The 24,526-nt window shown below is 34.3% G+C and overlaps 1 protein-coding gene across 1 annotated transcript in view; it reads left to right on the top strand.

Moving 5' to 3' along the window:
* The first annotated feature begins 2,411 nt into the window (after window positions 1-2,411).
* Window positions 2,412-24,526, top strand: part of LOC138713465 (trypsin-1-like) — a 34,237-nt gene continuing 12,122 nt past the window's right edge. Inside the window, exons 1-4 of the mRNA XM_069845590.1 lie at window positions 2,412-2,495; window positions 5,707-5,786; window positions 10,020-10,108; window positions 13,372-13,513. Coding sequence (XP_069701691.1) covers window positions 2,447-2,495; window positions 5,707-5,786; window positions 10,020-10,108; window positions 13,372-13,513 — 360 coding nt within the window. The 5' untranslated portion in view covers window positions 2,412-2,446. The remainder of the gene's footprint in view (window positions 2,496-5,706; window positions 5,787-10,019; window positions 10,109-13,371; window positions 13,514-24,526) is intronic.

The following is a 24,526-nucleotide window of genomic DNA, read 5'->3' as shown; positions in this document are numbered from 1 at the left end:
AACATCCTGCAGCCTATTTCACGCTTAAAAATGTAGGTATTTTAGTATAGTTTGTATGTATTTCTTAAAAGAATTTTATTGCTCTGAAAATTAAAAAAAAAGAACAAATGTTATAACATGACAATAATAGATTGAGGAACATGAAAAATGTGGATTATATATAATAAAATTATGTATGTGGCTTAAAGAAAGTTTCAGGTGGCTGTGAATTTCTTCCTTTCCGCTCGTCTTGCTTCCGATTTGCTTCTACCGTCACTGAAAGCACGGTTCCCACGTCTTTGTCATATTCCTTTTTACCGATGTTCAATGAAATTATACCCAAATGTAATAAACCAATAAAGGATCCATTTGTTAGTATTTTCTCTACAAAATCCCCCAACATCACCTCTCCAACATCTTAAGTTTTCCTGTAACGTGCATTGCAAAAGGCAACTTAAAATCCTACTTTTCCCAAACTCCGTTCGCAAAAAATCACAATGACATTACACTTTTGGTTTTAAATCACTGCCCTGATTTATCTCTCAAAGGTATCCTATTTAGTTCCCTTTCACACCGTAAAGTATTTTGTGAGAGTGTTGAAAATTATTCTCTTTTATTAACTGGTCGAATTTTTCTCTTAGATTTTCCAAAGTGTAAGGCGAATGTCAGATAATTCCATAGCTAATTCTTAAACTCATCTCGATAAAATATCATCTCGCTGTCACCAATTCTATCAACGCTAAATAATCTAGTAATTGATATAGCATCATTAAGTATTATATTATTCAAATGAAAGAAACCAAATCCAAGTTGCGTGCGAGGGCGCTACCTACATTGGTGGCTTTTTATATTGTATTTTTATATTATATTGTATCTTCACTCTTATCCTTGTGTTGTTTTTTATTTGTTTTGTATGCACTGTAATGGGCCTACGTCTTGGTATTTTATTTGTATTGAATAAATATTATAATTAAACTGCACCCGAGCACGACCTTTTGCTCCATCGAGTGTAATAATTACATATGTCATGTATATAATCAGAATAACTAAATTATTATTATTATTATTATTATTATTATTATTATTATTATTATATCGGATTTTTTAAATAAAACCATCTGCCTTACAATAAGGGTGACCACAAGGATCCAGAAAACAAATACAACCAACTCTGGATATAGCGAACTCGGTTATAGTGAACCTAAATCGTTGGTCCCGACCCGCATACATTAAAAAATATATTAATATTTCCGTTTATAGTGAACCTTCGCTTCGGTTACAGTGAACCTTAAAAATTGAACTTACAAGAGTTGTATCCCGATAAATTCTTCTTTGAAGTGAGACTTTCTTGTATAAAATTGAAAGACTGTGTTAAGAAGAACATTCTAAGTTTCTTAGTCCTTTAAAAAGTAGGATTAGTGATTCCTAGGCAATGAGCTGTACTGTAAATTTATGCAACGCGTGACGACCTTGCCTCACTCTACCGTCGAAGGGTTGCCATTCTGTTCTCAGGCACACTACTCTACTGTTATTTATAATCCTCCACTGTCAAAGGGTTGCCCTTTGTTCTCAGAAACATTTTCCATTATAACGGATAGCGTCGAAACAACGGAAAATTAAATTGCCTTCTTTTATTAAAGGACATTATGTCCAGAGCATAAATGAAGGTAAAATTCCTATGGTTTTCAAACTTCACCAACCATCTCCCAGTTTCCATTAAGTGACCCGGGAAATTCCAACGCTGAGTACGCAGTCAAACCATAACAGCGTTTGTCATTTCCACCTGATAAGTATGTTTCTAATGTTCGAACAATGTATGTACTGTATAAAAATATCGAATAGTAAAGTGTTTTCTCTGGAAGAGAAGGCGAATATTATGACACCTTTCGCAAGTGGACGTGTCGACACATAGTTTAAGTAACAGTATACAGTGTATAATCCATTCCACAAAAATGAAATATTTTAATTACCGTATAGTGTTTTATTTTGTTGTCCACAATTTCATTTATTGCTTTCATTTAAAGTTAGGAGAGAGACACTTCGGATTTTGTGAACCTCTGATACAGTGAACGAAATATGCAAGTCCGCAGAGGTTCACTATATCCGTAGTTGACTGTACATAGGCCTATGTAAACGTTTACCATGAAACAATGAAAATATATACAATAAATTTCATATTACTTGAAATACAGATAAAACCGAAAAATTTGAATTGAGTCCTTCAGAATTTCTCTAAGGATTTTCTCAACATTGTAAAATGTGAATAAAGTTGTTAATACTTCTCTAACCTCTGTTAGGTATTAATATGTCGATATTACATTCTACGATAACTCGGAAGTAGATTTTGTCCTTATGAAATATAAAAATTATTTATATTGTAACAGATAAGATTATCTGGGAAGAGGTATAAATCTTTGCGAAGCATAGGGATTTTGGCACTGATACAGCGGTGACAAGAAGATACACCATGCTGAGTTATACAATTGTCTTCAGTCTCTTCCTGGTGACGAGCACAGGTAAGTATAGACTAACTGTATAAAACGTTACTAAACTTAAGACGTTTCTTAACACAAAGTAAATAAATGGTAAGCGAACCCGTCAGGGAATTAAAAGAGTACGTAAATAAACAAAAGTATGTAATAAGAACAAAATCATTATTATTTTAATTTATTAAATGGTTCCGTCCACCTCTGTTTCACTATTCCTAAGGCAGTACAACGGAAATGTAAACAATTCTTATTAAGCCCTAATTAGTTTATACCAGAGATGTCAAGGTCAGAGCACGTGAAAGACTCTTACGTGTTACCAAGCGCTCACTGGTTTCAACGGTGAAAAAGGAGCGAGAAAAATAAACTCTATTGGCCTGACACTGCAAGATGAATTAAACTACTCTTCAGTAATAGATTATGTGTTACGCTCATACAAGAAAACAAGAAATAAAAGCATGTTTTACAACATGTACCTCTCTAATAAATGCAATTAATTATAAAATAGTAGGATATAACAAATAATAAACATAGCTTCTCTTTAACTTAAGCAGTTTTACATAATGAGGCCTATAATTAGCCTAATTATTGTTATTAACTGTTACATAAGCATGTACTACTTATATGACCATCATCACACTTCCAGAAACAAATTGAAATTCTTGACTTTTCGCGTAATTCACAAGTGCTTTTTCTGAATTTTGCCGACCCCAGCCTTCTTATGTCCGGTGAAATGTTATTTCCTGCAGCAAAATAATTTGTAATGGCACACCTGAATTGGCTAACATTCCAAGTTCATTGAAGTACATTTTTCAGGACCGCAAAGAAACTATATAGATTTGCATTATGAGTATTGAAATAAATATTTGTATGATCCAAAAACACAGGTTTAAAGTCGGACTTAGGATATTCTTTTTACATAATGATAGCCTACGTAAAAAAAAAACTTATTAGGTAAAAAGTCGAATTTGGTAAATTTTGGACTTGGGATGTTTGTCAATTCAGGTATATAATTGTAACTGTGTTGGTATATTTTCTGGGTTTGATGAGTAAGGATCACAAAACAAATCCAACTTGGGCTGGAGTAGGTCAATATCTTTAAATCATTTATGGAACACTTCCCAGACATTTTTTAAAACATTGCCGTATTTTACACTCTTGAACAGGAGTTCAATGACTGAATGCGTTGGAATTATAAAAATTATGTGCTGTGAGATGTGTGACATCCACAACGAAATCATCATCTGTAAGCTTTTAACAATATCTGTCGACACAAATTAATTAATTCTTTCCTTGCGATCTCCATTTCAAAACGTTCAGATGCTCGAATATATCCTTGAGAAAGTTAAGTTCCTCGATCCATGTAGAGTCAACTAGTTCCGGACTATCTCTGTTTTTCTATTATGCATTCTGACAAATATTCACGCAATTCAAAATACCTGGACAGCACTTTTTCTTGGCTTACCAAAGGATGTCGTAATGGTAAAAAAAACTTCAAACTGAGAATATATGTACGAAAATCTGAACAATTCATAGACATAACTCGTAACTGACATGTGACGAATCTACGCCATTAGCAGCGCATACTTTTGTTTGTACTTTATTCTGTAAATATAAAAACAATGCTGTGAAGAAGAAATTCTACAATACATCTTCACATACATTTACTACTACTTAATGTCAATAAAAACAAACTAATTTGAATATTATATCACTCTTTAGATGAACTAACAATTTCAGGCGTTCGACACTGCTTGTCTTTGTAACTAAATAATTGCCAGAAACCAACAAATAGCATCATCTCATCTTTCACTTACATAAGAAGTCAAGACTTACTGAACGACTTCCTCGTCAATGTGTAATGTACAACCCTTGTGTTCACCAGTGACTTGTACCTGCGTGCCTTACGTGCTCTGGTCAGCGCATACGGGCTATGAGCACGTTTGCGCTCTCGTTGTCATCAGTGGTTTATACTATGTGAGCAAGCGTTCATCCGCATTAGCGAAACACAAACGTTTTACGATATTCTTGACAATGGCAGAGGTCTGGTAACACTAGACCTGCCAACCTACAAAAATTGAAATGCGAGAGATAGGAATTTAGTAGAGGATAAACTTATAATAATAATAATAATAATAATAATAATAATAATAATAATAATAATAATAATAATAATAATAATAATATCACTTACTTATGGCTTTTAGAGAAACCGTTAGTTTCATTGCCGTCCTGACATAAGCCTGCCATCGGTCCCTATCCTGAGCAAGATAAATCCAGTCTCTACAGTAATCATATCCCACCTCTCTCAAATCCATTTTAATATTATCCTCCCATCTATGTCTCGGCTTCCCCAAAGATCTTTTTCTCTCCGACATCCCAACTAACACTCTATATGCAGTTCTGGATTCATCCATAGGCCTACGTGGTACATGCCCTGCTCATCTCAAACATCTGGATTTAATGATCCTAATTAGGCTATGTCAGGTGAAGAATACAATACGTGCAGTTCTGCCTTGTGTAACGTTATCCATTCTCCTCTTAGCCCCAAATATTTTCCTAAGAATCTTATTCTCAAACATCCTTAATCTCTGTTCCTCTCTCAAAGTGAGAGCCCAAGTTTCACAACTATACAGAACAACCGGTAATAAAACTGTTTTATAAATTCTAACTTCCAGACTTTTTGACAGCAGACTAGGTGACAAAAGCTTCTCAACCGAATAATAACACGCATTTCCCATATGTATTATGCATTTAATTTCCTCCTGAGTGTCATTTATACTTGTTACTGTTCCAAAATATTTGAATTTTCTACATCTTCGAAAGATAAACGTCCAATTTTTTATAGGCCTATCTCTATTTCGTAAAATATTCCGGTCACGAGACATAACCATATACTTTGTCTTTTCGGTGTTTACTTTCAAACCTATCGCTTTACTTGCTTCAAGTAAAATTTCCTTGTTTTCCCTAATCGTGTGTTGATTTTCTCATAATCTATTTACGTCATCCGCATAGACAAGCAGCTGATGTAACCCGTTCAATTCCAAACCCTGTCTGTTATCATGAACTTTCCTAATGGCATATTCTAGATCGAAGTTAAAGTTCTGCATATTAAAACAAAAAAAAAAAAATACATAGGCCTACGTAATCGTAAAATCAAATATTTTAATACTGTATGGACACATGTAGGCTAAATTGTAAATAATCAAGTTTCTCTGTCTTTGTGTATTTTGTTTTGCAGGTTTTCCTTGGAATGAAATCGGACGAGGAGGAAGAATCATAAATGGTACAAACGTTAAACCAGGTCAATACCCTTTCATGGTAAGAGAAATTTGTCATTCAGATATACATCACATACATTACACTGACAACAAAACATTCCCATATATTCTCGATTGGTGTCCGTAGCATTCTTGACTACATGACATGATTACGGCGTATTATAACGGCGGCTGTCCATATAAGAGTCAGAAGAAAATGGGTGCATATGGGACATACGCCTCATGCTTCTATTTTGTAAAGAATTCTTGTGCGATTTGTGCATATGTGGATGAATGTGATTACTTTCAGAAATTATTTAATTAAGAATGCCAGAAATGAAGCAACAAAGACTGAAGCCAAGAAAGGTCTTGAAAATCATCACAAGGAAGCAGACTCCCTGAAAAATGCTGAGACAATAGAGGCAAAATCAGATCCAAAGAAAAATGTGCTAACTATGTATCTACAAAAAGTCTTCCATCTCCTGGCCTTACTAACTGCTAATCATTTTACTTACGCAAGCTCTGGACTCTGAATTTAACAATACAAGATGCAGTATCTAATGAAAGATACTGCATGTTATGAGATAAAACTGTTGTTGGAAGAGGAGGCAATGATATAGCCTCTTGCTTACTGCAATGGGCTCGATTGCATTTGAATTAACAATCTGAGATATTAACTATTTCGTCAGACAATTTTACTGGCCAAAATCGAAATGTGCAAATGACACTAATGTATACCTGGCTCCTCTGTCAGCTTCCAAATTTTAAAGAAATCAATCACAAATACCTTTTGAAAGGTCACACATACATAGATAGTAATAACCAGGGAACGGATTTATATGGACTAAAAATATATGAAATATGTAAATATATATGTAGTTATTTTTACCAAAATATGGAATTAAATATGGATTTTTACCAAAATATGGAATTAAATATGGACTTAAAATTATAAAAAAAATGACTATGTACGTTAAATATTGGTACATTTTAATCAAACTAAACAAAAAATATAATGGACGTACCTTATCTTCCAATGTAGTTTCAACAAAACACAATTTTTATTGTCTGTTACCATAACAATAGGTTACAAACATTTCTTTCAAGTGCTGAAAAGTGAATCTTCTTCTATTGTCTCTGAGGATAGATTTATACTGACTAAAAGAGCGTTCGACGTCACAAGAAGTAACTGGTACATAATTCAATTTCACAATGTCTGCTGGGGATAAGTCCAAGTTAATCTTCACTGTTGATTCACCACTCATCACAGCAACAACCTTTTGTAGTTCTTCATATCCAGGGTTTTTTGAAAGTACAGTGTCCACCTTAGCTCTTATTGCATCTGCAACTTTACCTCTACCACGATTCAGTTGTTCCACAGTACTATTTATAATTTCAAAACTTTCAGATAGTGAAAGGTGCCTATTTTGGAGACTTTTGAGCGTTTTTATGATGCATGAAAATGTATGCTGAATGTGAGCTAAGTCATTCTTCACACTTATGTCACAGGTAACTGTTTTCGCAGTATCAATTGAGACTGCATCTTCAGAGTCCAATGCAAGGAGAACATTGTTAATAGAGTCTATATGTTCGGCATAATATTCAACTGCTTCTAGCCATGTACCCCATCTAGTTAAAATTGGCTTTGGTGGCAATGGAATTTCAGGGTACATTTCTTTCAACACGTTAACTCTACTGGGAGCTTTGAGAAATACTTTTTTCACTGATGAAATCAACAAATCTACTTTAGGGAAATTGTCTCTGACCACTTCTGCCACACGATGAAATGCATGCGCCACACAAGTAAAATGAGTCAATTTAGGATATACAACAGATAATGCTTGTCCAGCTTTGACCATATAAGGGGCAGCATCGCTAATAAAGAATAACACATTATCGTACATAATACCCTTTGGCCACAGGATACCCATAGCTTCGTTGAACAGTTTAACTATAGTTTTGTTATTGCACTTTTCTAGAACATCACAATGTAAAAGAATTCGTTCAGAATATTGTTCACTTAACAAACCGATAACTACATTACCAACAAGTCTACCTTCTTTGTCGGGAGTCTCATCAATGGAAACCCAAATTGAACTATCTTTAATTTCATCTCTTATCTTCTGTATTGTCTCATCGTAGATGGATGGAGCATACGTCTTCCTAAGTGTTGACTCATCCGGGATTGTATGTTGAGTATATGTTTCAAGGAATTCCCTGAAGACCTTATTCTTTAGTTTGTAGAGAGGAATATCAGCAGAGATGAGAGAACGGCACAGGTCGATGTTAAACTCAGATCTTACATTCGATGTTGTTGGTTGTGTTAAAAACAATTGTCTCTGCTTGGAATTTAGTTGTTTGTTGGCCTGATGTTTACTAGTTGTAATGTGTTGTTGCACCAGGAACTTTTGTGTAGATGATACTGCACACTGACACAAATTACAAAATAATATTTTATTGTCAGTTGATAAACCATCTTCTTTAAATTCTGAAATGTAACTTGTTAGTTTTGATTTTAAATTGACTGAATGACGTACTTTTGGCATATTTACCGTCTTTATAGTATGATTTACAAAACTGAACCTATGTGTACTCTGACTGGCATTTAACTGTTGAGCTGCACAACTGAAGTCTGTTAAAAATTTTAAATTAAATTAATACAGTTTTGTAACTTACTTTCCCATTGTTGATAGGACTGCTAATTTTCAAATAACTCTGATGTTAAAGGGATTACTGAACATGTGTTTAAATCTCTATTGTTGAAATGTATTTTTAAAAGTTAATGGAATTTTGTTTTGTTTTATTGTTAAACCTAATATAATATGAACTGTTTTATATGAAATATGGGAAATATATGGAAATTAACGAAAATATGTACTAAACTCTAAAATATGGAAAAATATGGAAAATAAAAGTAGGATTTTTCAACCCTACACATTGTGAAACATAAAGATAATGCAAAATATAAATTATATTAGCTTTATAAGTAAATATGTATTTACATATAAATCCTTTCCCTGGTAATAACATACATTCCATTATAGAACGAAAAAAAATTAAACTTCCTAATTTTGAAATCGCTGTTCCTCGTGACTGGAATAAATTCATCTGAACGTGTCAAGTAAAGCAGCCATTAGCAGTCCATGAAATGCAAATTGAAGATTTCAAAGATGATACATTCTTTTCTCCGTTTATTCATAGTAAAAGATCTAGTAACAGTGAGGTATTCCAAATCTTGAAGATAGTATGGCTTAAAAATTTCTGCTGCTAAACCTGGAAGTAGCTCTTACAAGACATCTTTTTCAGATACCACATTTCAAGAATTTGATACCATACTTCATCGTAGAACTGTACTTCAGCTTCCAGCAGAAATTCCACTCATTCTCACTGGAGCCAAACCCATCAACTTTTCGAAATATACGGACCTCCAAACACAGATAAAATGCACCCCAGAATGCTATTCTACATTTTGCACAGCTAATCTACATGATGAAAAGGAAAGTGAATGTCTTTTAGATTAATAATTGTTTTGTTAGTTTGTACAAAGTCAAGTTCAAAAATTTTATTTTCCGTTTCTTGTCTTGTATTCATGATTCACAAAAGTTTTTTCTCAACAATGTCTTATTCAATTTATATTAATACGTTCAATCAACTTGTATGTATTATGTACTGTAATTTGGACCTAATAAATACATGTTTAATCTTAAAATACTTCATATTGCATAAAAAATCAAACAGGAAACTGAAAACATTAAGAAAGAAATTTTACGGAAAGGCGGCGTATGTGCATTTTATTTTTATAAATACAGTAATTCCATTTAGAATGAAACTATTAAATTCAATGTTACATAATTCCACATAAAAAATGATAATAAATGCCTAAATAACATATCTGAAAATCACAGTCCTAAGTTTTACATTTCATTACCCATGTACAGTTATGTGTTGCATCGTTAGAAACAGTTTTTTTTGGCTCTCCTGAAAAGTTATGAAAATGGAAATTCGCCCCTTTGCTTCTCAGGTACGGAAATATTATTTAAACTCGCCTTTTTCTTTATAATTAAGCACTTTGCACTCTAGACTTTGAATATGAATCTTTGGTAAATATAAACAATTGAATATCGATTATAATGTCAATGTGGTTTAAGATTGTGGTTATACATAATGACGACACATTTTAAAATATATATTTATTTAATAAAATAGAAGTTAAAGTAACAAAACTAGTTAACTTACTGTTGCTATTGCTACGCGAAATAGACTTTAACAAGATTCGTCTATCAATTCCACATAGGTGTCTCTTCAGTACCGCTCGAGACACAACTGTGGCGCCACTATCGTGAATAGCTGTTATGTACTCACAGCTGCACACTGTGTTAAAACGTAAGTCTGCACATGTATTATTGTATTATAAGCCTAATATTAAGTTTGAGAATTCTAGATTACCGTAATACGAAATACGTTAGAGTACAGAGAAGAAAAACGCAAATTTATCTTTACGGCTGAGACTACTTTTTGACCTCTTCTGTCCTGTGTTGTCCTCATCTCCTGTAGTAAAGATGAGCAAGGGCTGAGCTTAACCTTGCTTTACGTGGGTAGGACAAGTTGCGTCATATCTTGCAGGTTTATAGTTCTTGTTCCGCGGGGTAGGATTAAAGCACAATGTATACCTATCGCTGTAGTTTCTGTTGTCAGTTCAGTAGTACAAAAGTATTACTCGACCAAGGTGAGTGGAGCCGCGGGCGTAATGTGAACTATCGCGAAGTGGTATTACGAACGCAGGAGTAGTAGCGCCATGGCTCCGGTCTGCAGGACTTCACTGGCCTTGGTCGAGTAATAACATGCAAACTATAACGAATACAAGAAATGGTAACTCTCTGCTTTTCCTCCACAATAATTTCAAGTGAACGAAAGAAACATAACATAACATAACATAACATAACATAACATAACATAACATAACATAACATAACATAACATAACATAACATAACATAACATAACGTAACGTAACGTAACGTAACGTAACGTAACATACATACAGAATAGAATAATAAAAATATGCCTTAATGCCCTTAATAAGCCTCTTGATTATCTTTCAGAAGTGCTTCATTCAAAATTTAAAGTATTTGACTTCCATCAAATTTATAACAATGTGTTATTTAATTACGTATATAAAACCCAAATATATTTAATTTATATTCACATAATTATAAAACCTATAGATCAGACAACATATGCTTGACAGTATTTAAATGTACTACAGCAGTAGCATATAATCACAGTAGCAATTTCGGCCCAAGGCTTTATAACACGATAATAGCTACATTCCTGAACATACAATTTCTAATGCTCCTTATTTTTAAAAAATCAATTCAAAGTTGCTGTTAACAGAGAAAATTTAAAGTTCAATTACTGTGATATCTGTGTTTTCCCTTCCTTTTTTACCTTGTTATTTAATAAAATGTCTTAACTTATGTGGAATGCCCTCTAAACACGAGTATGTAACTTACTCTTTCTGGGGCTGCTAGAGTGTTTTAATATAAAAAAATCAATACGTATCTTTTTCCTGGAAGTTATAATGCTGTGCTTTTAACAATTTTAAAAATTTTACTGTGGTTATTAGCTAATTACTTATTTGTTGAAATTTCATCTCGCTTGTAAGTTTGCAGAAGAAGTAATGTCAATATTTGACAACATGTACAGGTACAAACGCCATTTTTCACAAATGAATCTGAACAAAACTAGGCAAAGACCATGTTTGACAGATTCTGATATACAGTCCATTATGTGGATTATTTCCAGTAAGACTAACATTAGAAGAATCATTTCTAGAAAACATTACAAAAATTTAGAGTACTGAAACCTTTACGAATAAGTAAAAACCCGGATGTTTGTGTATGTGTGTAAAAGCAAAGAGATTTGAATAATATTAGTTTTATTATGAAAAATATATCAATATAACATAGTTTCGAAAAGGTGTTTGAATATAGTCTATGCGCATTTATTCGTAAGTGGATAGTTCATTCACAATATAACAATATAGTAATATTTCAAATTCTCTTATAACGTGAAATAACTTTTCATGTCGCGAGGCTCTCTCCCACCACAGCGACCGCAAAGTGCAATCTAATAGACAGCAGTTCGTAAACTTTCCCGTGTTCTTGATATTCCTGGTACAGGAAATATAGGAGCTTGTACACTTGGTCAAAATGAAATTTGCCCGCGTCTGAGAGATTAAGTTCGAATCGGGTATTTCCGTGAGCGCTCGGGACAGCCAGGTTTTATTCAAAAGTTTGCGTATATTCGTCTAGTATTTACAATGGGTAACACAACTATTAATCACTAAAATCTTCCGAGAAATTAATTCATATACGAGATTTAAAACAGACAGAGTGTTTAAAGAGTGAATATTGTAACACAAACACTACATACTATATAACAGGTTCTAAAGTGGGGTACGACCATTGGCTCTTTACAATGCCATTCTGATGCAGTAAAACACTTAGCGTAGTTTGTAGAGAGACAGCTAAGAGTTCGTGAAGTTGCAAGCTCAAATCTTCGAGGAGTTACTAAACTCTTTTTTTGTCTTGTAAATGCATCATTGAAAATATAACAGGTCTTCGTCATATTTTTTATCCTTGGTATACTTTTCGCTTTATTATTTTTTTCGTGTTAATAGAAACTTTTGACGCTAGATGGAAGTAATACTAAAGACGACAATTAAGGGCTTTCATATTAAAATGCTGTGTTAAATATTTTATTAATCCCTGCTGATTTGCACTCTATTGCCTAAAGAACATTCAGTAAATATTTTCACTGTTAAATAATTGACAATAATTAATTTGCAAGTTGTACTACAAGGAATATGATTATTATAGGCCTACTAATCTAAATCCGTGATGATCAGGGCCTAAACGTAGTAAGTGTAAACAAAAAGAAAAACCATAATTCTGATGACAAAATATATCCTGATTTCCTGGAATTATAACCACAAATTTTCACCAATTTTGTAATTATCTGTAAGTAACATGAATTAACATAAGCAAAGTTATTTGATTATATTACACTAAAACGAGTTGTAAAAAATAAAAGAAAGGACAAAACAAAAAATTTTCTACGGAGATTCGAAGCATGCTGTGGAGGTAGCCCAAATCAGCGCCTTGTATTACGGAGTTAACTAAAGCGGCGCACGGATGTTTACGGTAGTGAACTGCGAGCTCACTCGAAGGGACTTAGAAAATTTTCACTGCTCAAGAGACCGGCCACTTTCATTTTGACCAAGTGTACAGTTCAAATGAAACAATCTGATACTGTTTATGCGCTAGAGAGGAGAAGGCGATTGGTAAGTGGAGGATGTTTATAAGAGTTCCCTCCTGCATTGCCTATCGCAAGACTCGAAGTCAGCGAAGAACCCCTCCAAGCACAACATTGACTCATCCAGTCTTCTGCTCATCTATCTGAGTAGTAATCTGGTAGAAGATTTAATTTAAGATTATATTTCCGGAACAATATAGAGTGCAGATTGTTTAACATTAAAATTTGGTTCAGTTGCTATAATAATATTATTGTAGTTCTAGCTGATGAAAATTAAATTTGAATATCATAATTTTCGCGTTATTAACAAGTGTATACGTGCCCCAACAGGGTTCCTGTTCAAGATTTGTCCGTGTTGGCTGGAACCATCACGCTATCGAGTGGAGGCAACAAGATCGCTGTTGAGAAGACAATCGTACACGAGGAATACAATCCAGGAGATATGTACAGAAATGATATTGCTGTTGTCAAGGTAATTAAGTACCTGCAATCACTCAATCCATAAATCTATCAATCCATTAATCAATCCATGGGACCTATCCAATATGCTTAGGAGGAAATAACTTTTTTTCAGACAAACGCCACAGACTTTCGCATTAACCCTCAATCCCTACCCGGGGTACTTGAGTACCCCATGAGTTTTTTATTTTAATGCTTCTTCGAGTTGGTTGGCAGTACTGACATATTCAGAAGATTGTGACCATATGTGTAGAAATTAAATTTTTGCATTTCGAGGAAAACATTAAGCTTTTAATTGTTGGGGTTCTCCAGTAACCCAGGGAAGGGTTAGTATAAGTTTTGCTATGGGTAGGGATTAAGGGTTAGTGATGAAATTGCTATAGATTGTGAATTAAAGAGGAAAGTGGTTTTCTTTGTGAAGGTGTATGTTGTAATAACAAATAAATAGATCATTTTACAGGAAAACATCGCGAAAAAAGTTTTTCCAGCGAAATACTTCATATTTTTGCGAGAAAAAAAATGCAAAATTATAAGGACTATTTCGCTTATGTGGCATTGGATTAATAGTATGTAAGAATCTATTGAGTTTTAACCTATGAAAGCCAACTCTCATCTCAAATCTTGTCTAAGCAATCTTATCGCCAGCGAAACCTATGAAAGCCAACTCTCATCTCAAATCTTGTCTAAGCAATCTTATCGCCATGATGTTCAGATTTTAAATATTTTCAGTATTTTCTATGAAATTCTAATATTCATCTGATAAACTTGAAATTTTGACCATACTAGCAAATGAATTATCATACTGGTATTACACACCAAATGTTGTTAAGCTGTGTAAAATAGTTTTTGAGGTATTAATATCTTTATTTAAGATTTTATTGTTTTTTATATATTATTAAAATGCTCCTTGTACCAAATGGATTATTATCACACAATATTTAAACATTTATTTTGGACATGAAAGACTAATATAAAAATGATGAGTAGGCTTTGTTTAATTTAAACTAGGTTTGTAGAAAAAAATATTTCTATAGTTATTTAATTTTTAATTTTGATACATATGAAATATGAACGATATTTAATAACAATGGAACCAACGACTATTTCTCAACAATTGCATATGAGTTTTTACTCATATATATATCTAAAGTTTTCCTGAAAATTTCAAACAGATAGTTAAAAAATTGTGGTACGCAGAGTATTTTGAAAAGTTCAAAATGCCGAAGAAATAAAAGCTGAGAAAAATGAAATTTAAAATTATACTAAAAATATCTGTACAATACCTCAATCCAGTAGATTTAAAACTCCCCAGTACCATATGTGGGATCCTATGCTACTTTCTTCATATTTTGCTAGTTTATGCTGAAGTAAAAATGATTAACTAAGTGCTGTCCAAATCGTTGAACATTTTACTTTTCTGTTATTTAGTTACCATTAATGACAATATTTTTACTTACAGTATACATACAAAATAGCTAGCCCCACTTTTTAAAACTGTTTTTAAAGTGTATGTGTTCCAAATTTGAAGAAAGATAAGCATTTTGAAGTTATAAAAATGTTGTTTTGAAATTTTAGGCTATCTTATAAAACAAGACCTGTATATACTGTCCTTAACTATAACTGTTCAGCAAACTATTTTCGGTCAAATTCGATTATGTGGATAGATCATTTGACGCAGTATCATTTACGGCCGGTATTATAAACGCCGTTCAAACCTTACGTTCAGTTTAAACTGAAGTTTTTCGTCCTGCTTCTTATTATAAACCTTAACTACCAGTTAATATTGAGTTAACTTGATCGGCAGTTCTCTGCCGTTTAAACTGCAGTTCAAAGCTGAATAGTGCAAGATGGCGGTTCCCACAATACACATGGATTTTGCAGATGTTTTCCAAGAACTTATGAGTGACGATATGTGAGTGATAAATATTACTGAACGACCACGGCGGACAAGAGCTTTTCGAAATAGAGTGCATCACTTTGAAATATAGAATGAACATAAGTTTTAAAACAGATTGAGGCTTTCGAAGCAGACAGTCCTAACCTTCAGAATTAGGCTTATAGTCCTAACCTTGTTTCGAAAAATTGAAACTCGGATACAACATGCAACAGAAACATGAGAAAGTGCAAAAATATGTGTTCTAGGGTTTGAATTTAAAGATTATTTGAAAAGATAAATGATTTCTTATTTATTTTTTCAAACATTCTGTTGAATCTCTACATCAGTTACTAGTTGCGCTGAGCTATTTTTTCTCTGGTAGTAGATGGATGAATACGCTTATCTGGGACAACTAATTCTTTCAAGGACAGAACAGAAAAGGAAATGAATAGAAGGATCTCCCTGTCCTGGAAGGCTTTTTGGGCCCTTAAATTAATTCTGCTTGACAAAATCTTAAGCAGAAAAACTAAAATACAGGCACTGGAGACCTGTGTTTATCCTGTATTACTTTATGGGTGCCAAACATGGTCCTAACAGGGAAACACAGGACCAAACTACAAACGTGTCAAAGGAAAATGATGCGCAAAATTATGGGCGTATCACTGAAGCAGAAAATCCCAAATGCGACACTGTACCAACTAGCAGATACACAGGACATAACACATGCAGCCATTACATCCAAATGGAAATGGGGTGGACACGTGGCCAGGTTATCAGGCGACAGATGGACATACCGAGCTACCATGTGGGACCCCCGTATAGGAAGGAGACTTCAAGGCAGACCTCGGCGCAGATGGGCTGACTTCTTCAAAGAACAGGCAGGTCAACAATGGTCCAGAGAGGCAAGAGACAGAAGAAAGTGGAAACTAATCGAGGGACATTTGTGCATAGACAGGAAGTTGTGAAAGGCAGTGACAGAATCATTGGTGAAGAAATTCAAGTTCCTAGACTTAAATATCACGTCACGTGGACTAGCTCACCACTTTAGGCAAGTAGAACTTTCCCTTATTTAAGGAGACCTTTGCCCTTCAGGGGACAAAATAGGATATCTTTATCTTTATCTAGTAGGCATAATGCAAACGGTGGAAGATTTCGAAGGTGTCCTTAAATCTACTATAAACCTATTGGCATTGTACTGTGTGGCAGACAGTCTCCTCGTATGATTTAGTATGGGGCCTGATGTATAAACACACTAATAATATTATATAATTTTACTAGACTCATACAAATAATTTTGTTTCACTGAATTCAGTTTCGTATACATTCTAGGCAACACATAAAATACGCACACTAATATTATTACTTCATTACTCAGTTGATTCTGTATGGAGTTACGTCGCGGATAGCTATGCAAGGTTTAGTTTGATTACATTGTGTTTGGGAGCATAACGTTGATAAAGTTGGTAGCCAGCGTTAAGAAATTATTTGAGGTAAAGTCTGACAAGCATATTGATGTACGCGGTATTGGTCCTCTTTGGATTTTTTTATGATACTCTCTCTGATGATAAGACGTTTCTTAATGAAGATTCTCCAGGAGTGTCGGCTATTTTTACATCAATAATATAATTAAACGGCTGCCATCATCTTTTCTTTCCTAGCAGTAATACCAATCGCATTCCACTACAGTTCAACCTAACCGAGACTCTGCAATACGGCACGTTGAGTTAAATTCACGGTTAGGTTTAACATAATCTTTAGTAGAGAAATACACTGTGTCCGGGACAAAATTTACCAATAAGGAAGTTTAATAACTCGCGTAATAATGGAGATAGGAAAATGAAATTTGCGGAAAATGAAAGAGGGACATTTTAAGTTTTATGTGTGATGTTGGCAACATTTGGTCATTGTTGTTGACATAGCTGTAATTAAAATGGCGTTCACAGTGCAACAAAAAGTTCAATGCTGCTATTGGCTTGCCGAATTCAAGTATCCGAAGATGGTGGAGAGAAGATTTAGACAACAGTGGCCTGAGAAGCAACCACCAGATAGGCACACAATAACAACTTGGCATAGAAAGCTTCTTGAGACCGGTTCTCTTGTAGAGAAAAAAACCACGCGGGAAGAAAGTGACAGAAGCGCAAGTCGACAGAATTCAGCAACCTTTCCAATGGAGCCCGTGTAAGTCTGTTCGCCGTGCCAGCAGGGAACTTGCAATTCCAAAGTCAACTATCCACGATGTTCTGCACAAGAGGTTACGTCTGCATGCATACAAGATTCAATTGGTTCAAAAGTTGAAACCAAACGACTTGCCTGCACGATATGATTTCGCTAGTGACATGCTGTTGAACATTGATATTGAAAATGGATATCTGCAGAAGGTCGTGTTTAGTGATGAGTCCACCTTCCACGTCTGTGGGATCGTCAACAGGCATAATTGTCGCATCTGGGGTCAGAAAATCCGCATGTAGTGAAGGAATTGGAAAGAGACAGCCCTAAGATTAATGTTTGGTGCGGACTTACACATGAAACTGTGATTGGACCGTTCTTTTTTGTGGAAAACACTATCAATGGAAATGTGTATCTTGATATGCTGCAAAATTACGTCATTCCTCAAATTCCACAGGGATATGTTTTCCAACAAGACGGAGCTCCGCCTCATTATGCATTACATGTTACATATCACTTGAATGAATGCTTTCCTCAGCGATGGATTGGTCGAGGTGGACCTACAGCATGGCCTCCCAGATCCCCAGACCTAACCCCACTTTTTTGGGGATACATAAAAGACATTGTGTACAAGACTGTAGTGGCAGAGTTGGAGGATCTGCGTCGGACAATTGTCGCTGCTTGTGCAACTGTCACTCCAGAGATGTTACGAAACACATGGCAAGAACTTGAATATCGCATGAACATCTGTCGTGCTACAAGAGGTGCACACATAGAAGTTTATTAGTGATCATTCGAAACTTTGGAAGTCCCTTTGTCAATTTCCGCAAACAGCATTTTCATCCATAAATTATTTGGTGAGTTATTAAACTTTCTTATTGGGAAATTTTGTCCCGGACACCCTGTATATAAATTAGTATTCATAAGAAAGAGAAAATTGTATATATAACAAAAAATCAAAAGCTTGGAAGCAAATATCAAACTCACCTGGCTGGGACCCCGAGAAAAATTATTCCATATCCAATGCCGGGAAAATCTCAAGTCCTACAGTATTCAAATCGATTTGAATTATCAATCAAAACGCAACAAATATCGAGATCTCATCTATCAACATTAAGTAGTATGTAGCAATAAGTAATTAGGGACGTGAGACAAATTTACGCACATCCGGACAACTACTACAGGCCTATATATTACTCTATTTTTTTTATCTTTGTTTGAACAAAGATATCTTCTCAATATATTTTCAAAACTCATCATGTATTGATTGAAGGCAGCCATATCTATCTGCGTCGATGAAAGCAACGATGTTGCTCATGATGGGAATGAATTCTCTCATTGTTGAGTCAAAGGACTCAAATTGCCGCTTGCCATACGTCATTGTTCCTAGCGCTGCTCCCTGTAAAAAGATAGGCAGGGCTAAGAGAAAACAAGTGACACAATTAGGCCTAATTACGTAAAGCTATCTCGTAATAATACGTACGGGTAAGTAGTAAATAGTAACGTTATGATTGGTTTGTTAACTGGCGCAAAAGTGTGACTGGCGTAGTAACTGGCGCCAATAAATCCATGCATGTGTAAACCCTTCTTAAAGAACATAAATTTAACAGCGTGCAAAATGGAACAGGGAAACTTGTACGAAACAAAATTAGGTAAAACAAGCGTTGAGTGACTTCCGCCGAATTTGGAATAGACACCGACTGACTTGAACTGCAAACATAGAAAACAAAAAATTACTACCTGTTCAAGAGCTCCACACTCAATTGCTTTCACCTTCATCTTGACGATAATAAAAGCCTAAACTAACCTAACCTAATCTGTCACTAAAATCCTAAACTAACCTAACCTAACCTGCCACATATTCACCTATACAAGGCATAACAAAAGCCTCAACTATCCTAACCTAACCTGTTGTATATACAAAGCATAATAAAAGCCTAAACTAACCTAACCTGTCACTGAAATCCTAAACCGAATAACCTAACCCGTTACAGATTTGCCTATACGAGGCATAACAAAACCATAAACTATCGTCATCTAACCTGTCACAGATAAGTACGTAAGACATAATAAAAGTCTAAACTAAGCTAACCTGTCATAACACTCCATTATCTTACCCCTACACACTTCCCTGAGGTCTGAAAATGGCCGAATTTATATCCCGCTGGAACATTGCAAACTAACGTCCGTAATGCCTCATAAGTTATGTTGGTACGCTATGTAAGACGGCTGAAGATGCATATATCCGCAATAGGAAAAGAAGTCACTCAACCCTCGTTAAAACCAAAATTAAAACAATATTGAGCAAAAACTATGAAAAAAGTAGTCTGCGTAACATTTCCAATGTTATTTCTGGTCAGGAATGTGCATTACTTGAACTCCAGTTATATACGGTATTTTTGTGTAAAAGATTCACATATGCACCCGTTGTTTCAGCCGACGTGGATCGAAACTTTTCAGCATATGAAAATATTGTGCACGATGACTGGCGGTCATTTATGTTTTAAAACATAAATATTTGGCTTCTGTACTGCAATAACTAATGACACTAAATTCAAAGTGACAAGAATAAAATATATCAAAATGAAGTTTTTGTTACATTCGCTTGTTATAAGTGTATCTTTTTAATATAATCCAAAAAGAGTGGTCTATTTTGTGTAATTTATCTTACAGCCTAAGAAGAAAAAGTGTCCTCACAATTTTTTTCCAATTGCAATATTTAATTAATTATTAAAATTTACAAGGTTAGGCGTTTGACAACGTTACTGGATGGGGAGGAGGGGCTTTACAAGTACATAGTACAGCTGAAGCGGGTACAGACATACCGGTACAAAACAGATGCTCTGTTCTAATGCAGGGGAGGACCAGGACAAATGTTTACATAAAACGCGCAGAAAATACAAACTTTCAATCTCATTAATAGAACAAAATAGTAAATTTCTATTTTATTTAGTAATATGATTCCATTTTTATTGTAAGTCTAAGAAATTAACAATAATGGTTTACTGCACAAAATCACACAAACTTATTTCCAATACAAAATTTTAATCTCTCCCGCAATATTATTTATAAAGAAATTTCTGGTTGTTTGATTTTCTAAACGGGGTAAGAGACTCCCAGTTACTAATAATCTTTGAGAAACTGCTACAAAAGTTCGCCGATTAGGTAATATTCTTTACGGAAAACGTTGACGGTACATCACTCTTGCCGCACTTGAATTACGACTTTCTCCATAGATTAAGAACATATAATGATATTCCTGAACTGTGAATGACACCAAGTTATTTATCGAATACCTGTACTGAACTACCATCAGCTCGGCAGGAGACTTATGGATAGAAAGTTTGAACTCAGCTGGGCTGTACGTCTATGCAGTGTGCTGTCACCTGCATGAATCCTGCTGAACATGTTGCAACGTCTCTCACGTCAAAATATTAACAAATTTAAGCATGCATTATTATTTAATTTCACGGAAACGTAATAGAACACACAAATATTTATTTAAAATGATATTAACTCTTTGCTAGATATGCTTACTGATGCAATTGTTTTCGTATTTTTACCAAAAATATAAGCAGTATAACGCAAATAAATTAAGGAAATAAATATTTTTTTCTGCGAAAACTATAAAGTTTTGACCCTATGTTGTATGAAAATTTTTTGATCCTGTAGACCGAAGATTATGAAAAGGGCAGCACTTATACCCTTTACACCCTGTACATTGCTATTGAACGCCTGGCGTTATAGTTAGTATGCAAAGCTCTCCCATCTCGCGGAGTGTCTCACATTCGGTTTATCGAATACTCGAGTTGTTTCTCACTCTTTGTGATTTGGCGACAAACCAGAACACATTGAGACATCCAGGAGTTCAAAAAATCCTTGCAAGAACGCGTTTATCGTCGTATAAGCCTACCATTTAATTGATAATTCTTCCTCTCTCAGTATATTCAATCAATGAATCAATCAATCATCCATCATTCCTTCATCGACTCACTGATTCATTTATATATCGATTCATTTATTCATTCATTCATTGACTGATTGATTGATTCATTCATTGATTCATTATTTGATTCATTCATATATTTATTGACTCATTCATCCAGTCCAGGTATTACAGCTGGGTACCTTCAAGGGCAACAACATGCTTCGTGAAAGCACAAGCATTTGAGTTTCAGAGTACTTTTCTTTTTGTTAATAATACTCTATCTTCTTAAGAAATTATTTATTAATGAAATAATAATGCAGCTATTTAGAGTAATTAAAAGGAATTATAATTATATTAACAAGTACTGTTTTAGAGGTATGCATCCTGAGTTTAAAATGTAAATATTACACAAGAATGTAGGCCTATGTACTTACTTGCTCTTCTTTTTAGTAAGTAATAATTGTAATTAATTTTATTCTTGCATTTCTTTACGCACCAGTTTTCATATTCTGCATTGCACTTATTTCCTTTGTTGTTACCAGTGTCCATTTGTTCATTTATGTATTAGTTATGAAGATAAGTGCATTAAAGTGTCCATTCAATACTTGTAGACCTACAGTATATCAGCAAACACATTTTTTTAACAAGACAAGGTAAATTTCTTTCAATTGTTACTCTGTTTGTGAACTCAGAAAATGAGATTTCATGTATGATGAAGTGCGCCTGGTGTTCTGCCTAGCCTGCAAAATCTAAGCGGTAACCGGTTGAAAACCGAATATTCGGTCGGAAGCCCGACCTTCACGATGTTCTCTAACCGGTCGAATCTAAACCGGTTGTAAGCGCTATTTTGGAGTTGTCTACTGTAAGATACGGATGTTTTTATGAACAACGTACCCAATTATTTATACTGCAAACGTCGCTCTGTTTTATTCACAAACGCAAGTTGAAGTTAAGACCGAACGATAACACCTGACATATCTGTTGCGGCCTTAGTTATAAGACAAACAGAGAGAAAGAGAGAGGGAGAGAGAGAGAGAGAGAGAAAGAGAGAGGTAGAGAGAGAGAGAGAGATTACGAGTGAAGGTATTACATATCAGAATAATTTCGAATAGGAATCTAATACAACGAAAATTGTAAACATTTTTATGTTAAACCTAATGTTAAACCAAAAAAATTCTAGTACAGATCCTTGTAATGCCTCACTTTGACTACTGTGATGTTTTATATAGCGACTTAAGTGCTCAATTTTCTAAAAAATTTCAACCTTTACATAATTCTGCGTCCTATTTATTTTCAATATCCGCCGACATGATAATATATATCGGAATATTTTCTACGACTCTCCTGTCTCCGCTTACAAGATAGACGTTGAGTACATTATCTTTGCCTACTATATCGAATTATACATGATTCCACACCCAACTAACTTGCCTCTCGGTTTACTCTCCTAGCTTCACATCATAATCGTAATACCTGTTCACAGCACAATCTGTTGCTATCAATACCACGTCAACAGACATCTCTGTACTCAAGTTCTTTCTCAACAGCCATGGCCCGCTCCTGGAATTCGCTGCCGCTGGAAATCAGGGATAGTCTTAGTCTTCAGTCATTTAGAATTAGGTTATTTAGAAATATTTTAAATGTACAGAATTAGGTTTTTTAGTTATTATTATTATTATTATTATTATTATTATTATTATTATTAATATTATTATTATTATTATCATAAACAGTCATTAATTTGTGTTTTTCCATTAACACTAATATCTAGGTAACTGTTTTTGTGTCAATGTAATCCATGCTGATTATATTAATCGTACTATTCCTTTAATTGTGTGTGTATTTTCATATGTATTACTTCTTTCCTTTTTAAGTTAATACTTGTATACTAGAATGTATTTTCCTGTTTGTGATTATATTCATGTTTTCAATCTCTCTTTTTTATTTTTTTTACTTCTTTATTATTATTATTATTATTATTATTATTATTATTATTATTATTATTATTATTTAAGTTAATACTTGTATACCGGTATGTATTTTGTATTTTCCTATTTGTGATTATATTCATATGTATTCAGTCTCCCTTTTTTAATTTTTTTAATTTCTTTTTTATTATTTTTTTTAAGTTAATACTTGTATACCGGTATGCATTTTTCTGTATGTACTTTGATCCTGGTTGAGTGGAAGAGAAGGCTTGATGGCCGTAACTCTGCCAGGGAAAATAAAACTATTATTATTATTATTATTATTATTAATATTATTATAAGCCGGACAAGTGGTATTTTAATATAGTCAGTGGAATATTTATGTATATCCTTATGGGGGAATGTTAATTGTCAAAAGTACAACATTCCCCCATAAGGATATACATAAATATACTTGGACTTCTCCAGATGGATTGACACACAACCAAATAGATCACGTCTTGATAGATAAACGGAGACATACTAGTATAGTAGATATTCGAACTTTCAGAGGTGCAGACTGTAATTCTGACCATTATTTGGTGATTGGAGAATTAAGAGAAAGATTATCAGTAGCCAAGCGAGTAGAGCAACAAGTTAATATTACTAAATTCAATATTTTGAAATTAAAGGACGAGGAAGCTAAGCAAAATTATCAGGTCGAAATTTCGAATAGGTTTGCCACTTTAGAAAGTTCCGACGAAGTTGAGAAAGAATTAGATGTTAATAGCGTGTGGGAAAATATCAGAGATAGTATCAAAATTGCAGCTGAGCAGAGCATAGGTTATTATGAAACTAAGAAAAAGAAACCGTGGTTTGATGAAGATTGTTGCATGGTAGTAGAAAGAAGGAAACAGGCAAAATTGAAATTCTTACAGGCCAGACGTTTGAGATGGGCAGGGCATGTAGCACGTATGGGCGAATCCAGAAATGCATATAGAGTGTTAGTTGGGAGACCGGAGGGAAAAAGACCTTTAGGGAGGCCGAGACGTAGATGGGAGGATAATATTAAAATGGATTTGAGGGAGGTGGGGTATGATGATAGAGACTGGATTAATCTTGCACAGGATAGGGACCGCTGGCGGGCTT

The sequence above is a fragment of the Periplaneta americana genome, chromosome 14, assembly GCF_040183065.1.
Source record: "Periplaneta americana isolate PAMFEO1 chromosome 14, P.americana_PAMFEO1_priV1, whole genome shotgun sequence".
Lineage (NCBI taxonomy): Eukaryota > Metazoa > Arthropoda > Insecta > Blattodea > Blattidae > Periplaneta > Periplaneta americana.
Note: the sequence above shows the minus strand (reverse complement) of the source record. Positions and strands in the feature narration are given on the sequence as shown.